At 44.9% G+C, this 6869-nt stretch overlaps 1 protein-coding gene across 1 annotated transcript in view; it reads left to right on the top strand.

Moving 5' to 3' along the window:
• Positions 1-5545, top strand: part of lhfpl4a (LHFPL tetraspan subfamily member 4a) — a 126875-nt gene extending 121330 nt beyond the window's left edge. Inside the window, exon 5 of the mRNA XM_063216249.1 lies at positions 5425-5545. Within this exon, the coding sequence (XP_063072319.1) occupies positions 5425-5545 (121 nt within the window). The remainder of the gene's footprint in view (positions 1-5424) is intronic.
• The last annotated feature ends 1324 nt before the right edge of the window (positions 5546-6869 follow it).

The following is a 6869-nucleotide window of genomic DNA, read 5'->3' as shown; positions in this document are numbered from 1 at the left end:
CGAACCAATGAGCAGACCCCGGGAGTAGCTAGGGGCACGTCATCAGTGCCCGTTTGAAAGCCTTTTCAACGGCTAATGTTTCTTTGGGAAAGTGTCACTTATGCACAGGCTTGCAGGCGGATCGACAAATGAAGAAGACCGTAGAAAACCTGACTCGAACAGCAATACCTGAAACTGTTTTCACCCTCTCTGTATTACTGTGCTATAAAACAGCCAGATTGGCAAGTGTTAAACCAGTGTCTTCCACTTTTGTGCTGTGTGTGTGTGTGTGTGTGTGTGTGTGTGTGTGTGTGTGTGTGTGTGTGTGTGTGTGTGTGTGTGTGTGTGTGTGTGTGTGTGTGTGTGTGTGTGTGTGTGTGTGTGTGTGTTTCATCTGCTAGTTTCAAAAATAATTCATGACAATTTACTTAGTACAGTAGTAGTAGTAGTAGTAGTAGTAGTAGTAGTAGTAGTAGTAGTAGTAGTAGTAGTAGTAGTGTGTGTGTGTGTGTAGATCAAAGGGTCTGCTGTCTGCTGGCTATAAACCGCTCTATTGAAAATGTTAACAGCATTCACTCACTCATTCCCAAATGTCAAGGACGTTTCAAGGCATCAAACACAAGCAGGTATGGAGTGCTTCTGGGTCTTCACCTTTTTCCTTGGTGCTCATCAGTGTAGGGGCTCTCAAACTTGGTCCAGGTAGACAAAATGCTGAAATGCACTCAAAAATGCACTCAAGGTTGCAATTTTTTTAAAAACTTCTTTTTTGGCTACAATGCTTACGCGTTTCGGCCCTCATGGCCTTCTCCAGGGCGTATCAAGGTATTTGAAGGCCCCTAGGCAAAGAGGGGCCTGGAGCCCATAACCACCGTTAAAGAAATGGGCAGCAGGGGCAACTTTAAGAGAGATTTCGGTAGCAGTATTAATGCAGTTTTCGGTCATGGAATTTAGGGAGGTGCTGCCACACTCACAAAGTTTCATTGCTGTCATTTGAATAGGTGACAAGTAGTATTCAGTTGAAGGAGAGGATTGTGCACATCCCAGGGAAAGGTGCAGGACGAAGGCCAACTGTAGTTTTCAGAGTGAGAAGTCTGCACACTTAGAATCCTTTTTTGTGTTTTGTTTTTTCCTGCCATGAAAAAATAAAACACAACAAAAAGGATTCTAAGTGTGCGGACTTCTCACTCTGAAAACGACAAGTAGTATACAGTCATAACCTTACCAGGGCCCCGCCTGTCAGCAGAGGGTGCTTGCCTAGGGTCTGACAGGCCTGCCTCGTGTCTTTATTCTCCTTTTATTCTCACTTTATACTCTCATTTTATACTCAGTGAAATCACACTGGCTGTGGCTGACCAGGGCCCGTTGGCTCTTGTCAATTTGGTGCCCAATGTGAGCAACCCCTTTCCTTTTTTTGCATTTAGAATTTTTGCATCTGTAAACAGTTCATCATACATCAGACCGAGCAAATCAGCTACATACCAAGTGCCCATATAGGCTACATACTGTACACTTATTGCCAATGTAAATTGGAATGTTTTGTTATAATTTTGTTCTAATTCTGTGGGACTTTTGGGTGTTACTGCCACCCACAAGACATTTGGTACCCTAGACGACCGCCTTGTCTGCCTATGCCTAACGCTGTCCCTGAGTCTGACGCGCCCTGCCTGCATCATCAGCTACACGCTCTGATTTTGTAGCCTATGTTTTGTTCTTTTTGCTTCTCTTCTCTCCAGGCCTTAAAACAGGATGTGTGTGTGCATGTTTGAATGACGGGTCTGGCTGCTAGACAAGGGAAAATCGGTGTGTGTGCGTGTGTGTGCGTGCATGCGTCCGTGTGTGTTTTTGAATGACGGGCTTGGATGCTAGACAAGGGGAAAATCCCACCCACTCACACACACACACACAAGCACAAACAGCAGGAGTAGATCAGAAGCAGCAGCAATGGCAGCCTCATGGGCAGACATATTGTGAGATCTGCAAGCTGCATCCGGTTCACAGAGCAGAGCAGAGCAGAGCAGAGCAGGCCAGACCACCGCGCAGGAGAATGTGAAAATCGTGATGTTTAAATAAAACTCTCACTCATCCCAGACCGGTCTTGGCCAGAGCCCGAAGAGAGACATCCTGACCGCCCGGCTGCTGCAACTTGGGTAGTGTGCTGTGCTGTGCTGTGCTGTGCTGACGGGTGGGTCCCAGACAAAGAAGGGTTGAACGATTGACAGGCAGAGAGAGGGGGAGGGGGGGGGGGGGGGGGGGGGGGGGGGGGGGGGGGCTGCAGGGAAGCAGACAGGGGAGGGATGGGGGTGGGGGTGGGGGTGCAAATGGGTCAGCTGTCCCGGGCTCAGGGAGCGAGGGGTCCCAGGATTGGTTCCTCATGACATTGAACGTATTGGGTGGTGGGGCCTTTCACATGACTTCGTCCTGGGGCCCGACCAAAGCAGTCAGTGGCCCTGTATGACTGTACCGTGCTGTGGGCTATAAGGCCCACTATGATGATGGGACGAGGGGAAAGACGAAATGGAAAAGACGAGGTATGTCAAGTCAAGCAGGCAGGCAGGCAGGCAGGCAGGCAGGGAAGGAGGAAAAGAAGGACAAGCAAACCAAATAAATAAAGGTGCAAAGGCCTGGGAATCAGGATGTTGTCTGGACGAATGAAGCCGTTCCCGCGCCGCTGTCTTGTCCTCTCCTCTCATCTCACAGGTGCTGATGAGGATATAAAGGGCATCTGGTGAACGCCAGAGCCAGAGACAGCACAGACAGAGAAAGAAAGAAGGAGAGAGATAGAGAGATAGAGATAGAAACGGTAGAAGGGAGTAATGAAGACTTCCACACACTGACAAGACTCACACATCGCATCTGCTGCCTGTGAGAAGCAAAGCTGTTCAGTCTGCTCCCCGCAGTTTTCCGCTGTCCGACTGTCTGTCGTCAGAACTCATTCACTTTGCCGGCTATTTTTATTTTCTCAGCGGGATCTGGACTAGGCCTGTTTTATTTTTTTTTTTATTTTTTTTTTAACTTCAAACATTTCTTAAGCCTCTTTATTTTACAGTGCCTAAATACTGCGTCATATATATTTTTGGGAACTTTTTTGTGTCCATGATGAGTTGTTGGAGGATGTTCTTCATCATGGTCCTGGTTATCTGTCAGCTCAGCGTCACCATGGCAGCAGTGTATCGACACGCAGGTGAGTCCAGACTCTTAAGCACTCTGCCTGCGTAGCAACCGTGCCCATCTGTTCACGAGAAACTTCTCATATCTACCTGGAGACACTAAAAGAGGATTCTAACTATCACTACGTTTACGTCATATGACGTTTTTCATTCCGAATGAATAATTCAGAATGAAATAGTTTCGTCAAGTTTACTTTGATCTTTCATTTAATTCCAAATTGTAAAATTTTTACATGGTGTTTTCAAATCTGAATTAAGCTTTATTCAGAATGAAAGTGAGTTTATTCGGAATTAAATGTCTCATGTAAACGTAGCAATCGATAGATTGGGGTTTAAGTAACGTATTCCTCTTGGGCTTATGGATCCAGTAAGTTGTAGGCCCAAGGATAAAAAATGCCCTTTTTGAAATTTCTTTCTAGTAAGTTTTTTGTTGTTGTTGTCTCAATATACTGTGGTCCATGCTGACATGAGCATCTGCAAATGTTTCCTGATCAAAAACACGTAACAATAATTCCTCAGCGATATAACATACAGCCTATAACCTAGTAAGACATTTTTGCCGCCCAAAATGTCTTGAGGTCGGTAAGACAGAGAGAAATAGACTCACTCACGACTTTCAGCTCCTCAAACATGAATGGGAGCTCTGTTCTACAGCCACGGCTCTGGTTCTACATTAGTAAAGGACGCCATCTGGTGGTGCGCACAAACAATACAACTACAAATTGCACACCCCACACAGACGGTCAGCACACTTTCAGTCTTAACTGGGAAATGGGGTTATTACTTTGGCTGGCTCTCTGTGTTGGCGCCAGTACCAGTGGAGCATGAACTAACCTACTATTGTATTCCCACAACTGCTCCTACTATCTCCCTGACGCCAGCAGTAAAATGCTTCATTTTTTCCCCTCCCTGTTTCTTTCTCTCAGGGCCATGCCTTCACAAGGGCACTCTCTTCAGTCCTGGACAGACCTTCAGGAAGGGTTGTGACAAGTGCTACTGTCATGATAATGGATTTGTGTGTCTTTCGTAAGTATACCTCATTTACAGGTGGCCTACAAACCACTTCAAGCTGTGCCGCTTCTGTGATACCGGTGGTAGACCTTACATGTAGACGTGCAGCTTACTACTGTACTAATGTATCAAAGTATGTATCATTTTTGATTAGTTTAACATTTGCTCATTCATCATGGATGTAACTAGATTTAGTACATTTATGCTCAATAACACATTATTGGCCTCTAAAGTTTTAGTCAGTTGTGGACTGTTTTTTTGACTGCAGAGACCCAAGTATCTGAGAGGGCTGACACATTGACACTGAATATACCTAAATGGGGCTGAAATATCCATAGGCACCTGACTGTATGCCTCCTTCTGTTAATGTGATATTATGTGATATTCTGTGCTCTGGAAATGTCAAAAATGTGTCACCAATGTGCCAAAATCACAAATAGACTGTGGTCCAAGTGATCCTAGGATTTTGCTGTACGAAATCGCATGTTTGAGGTCCTGACTGTGAGCTGTGCACAGGGCTGGATTAACGCACAGGCGAGATGTGGTGTGAATTCCAATATGCGACCTTGCATCCTCCACGTATGCTTGTGGCCTCGTACCAGGAAGTAATACATTGTGATGACATCACTGGCATCAGCATTATACTTCAATATCTCCCAAAAGCTCAATTGTAAAGTCATTTTCTCATTTGCAAACTGGATGGTGAATGAAGAATAGTCCCCCAAAAATTGTTGTGGCTAGGCTGACAGCAGGGAAACTTAATTGTTTTCTCCATGGAGGCGGGGGATAAGCAAAACGTGAGGCCACAAGCACAAGTGGAGGACGCAAGGCCGCATATTGGAATACACACATGGCTGCAGCCTAGAGGCCGCCACCTGCAGGAGGCCCCTGATCAGACAAAAGTCTTTTTTTGACAGGATGCAATATAATATTGAAAAATTCATATGCTGTCGTGAGTAAAATTGGTAGACATGTTAGCCGTGATTCCTTGTTCGTATTTATGACACGATGTAAATTTGTCACGAAATTTGCTTCCCGGGGGAGCCCCACAGCAACCTGTAAACTAGACGCCACCGGCCCTGGTTGTGCAAGCTAATCTGGGGTGCTTTCTGGAAACTATAGTTCCTAACTACATTAGCTACTTTGTTGTTTGCAATGCAATTTCCCATTGACAACTACTGAAGTTGCTAACTGGCTAACAACTATACTTTCGAAAAACACACCCCGGTGTTGATTTGACATCTTTGCATTCCCCTCCTTTCCACAGACCAATGAAGCCCACCTCGTGGCCCCAGAAGTGTGAGAGGGTCCACACTGAGTGTGGCTACCGCGTTGTGTACCGCGACCACCCTGAACTCGACTGCCGGCCCTACAGCTGGATCTTTTGAACGCCGCTGCAGTAGAGGCATTCAGGACCTGCCAACTTCCAACATTCAACACACCTGGGGTGCATTCCAATATGCTACCTTGCGTCCTCCACTTGTGCTTGTGGCCTTGCCCCGCCTCCGAGGAGAAAATCAAGTTTCCCCGCTGTCAGCCTAGCCACAACTTTTGGGGGACTATTCTTCATTCACCAACCAGTTTCCAAATGAGAAAATGACTTCACAATTGAGCTTTTGCAAGATATTGAAATATAATGCTGTTGTCAGTGATGTCATCACAACGCATTACTTCCTGGTACGAGGCCACAAGCACAAGTGGAGGATGCAAGGTCGCATATTGCAATGCTGACACCCACAGCACTGCCTTACAGAGCCACAGTAGTGACACAAATATTGAGAAACGTGCCTGTTAAAGGACCAATTCAGCTAATTTCAATATACTGTTGTATTGCTCACGCTACCCTTGACTTGTCACTACCCGGTGATGCAGCATTTTTTGGCTCAGCCGTTTCCGAGATCTGAGCTATTCTAATGGAGGCAGCTTTTGTTTACATTTCTTTTTTCTTTTCTTTTTTTTTACCATAGGCCTACTCCAAATATTTTTCCAAAATGTATCGCTGTTTGCCAGTTGTCTGCTGATGTTGTATAACCTTTTGGATGTTTTTGGGTATAAATCAAGATGTTTTTTTTTAAATGTAAACAAACACCTGCCCCTATTACAATGACCAGGATCTCGGAATAGGCCGAAGTAAAGAAAAAAACAAAAACAAAAAAAAACCTGGTACTGACAACAAGTCCAGGGTAGTGTGAGCATTACAACTGCATGTTGAAATTGGCTGAAGTTGTCCTTTAAAATAGGGGTGAACGAAGTAGACTAAGAAATAAATGGTTTGTAACATTGTAAGTACAACACTGGTACTGGTACCAAAAGTCTTGGGACAGCAAGCCAAATTCTCTTGTTTTTGTTGTCCACCAAATGGGTGGACATTTGGGTTTGAGACCAAAAGATGTAAATGAAACAAAGGTTCAGAATGTCAGCTTTTTTCATGGTATTTAAATTTAAAGTTGTTCAATTATTTTGGATTTTGTGGGTGAGCAAAGATTATTGGAACAGATATTGAGTGCATTTATCAGTCAGTTCAGCACTGCTACCAAATGCGTGGATGCGTTTCTCGACAACATTGTTGGTAACTAAGTCAGCAACTTACTTGGTTGCAATGCAATTTCCCATTAGAAACCTAGTAAGTTGGTAACAGGTTAGCAACTATGCTTTCGAGAAATGGGAACCAGATGTCTAATCCACATGTGGCCCAACATCAGTGGGTTGTAA

The sequence above is a fragment of the Engraulis encrasicolus genome, chromosome 14 (assembly GCF_034702125.1).
Source record: "Engraulis encrasicolus isolate BLACKSEA-1 chromosome 14, IST_EnEncr_1.0, whole genome shotgun sequence".
Taxonomy (NCBI): Eukaryota; Metazoa; Chordata; class Actinopteri; order Clupeiformes; family Engraulidae; genus Engraulis; species Engraulis encrasicolus.
Note: the sequence above shows the minus strand (reverse complement) of the source record. Positions and strands in the feature narration are given on the sequence as shown.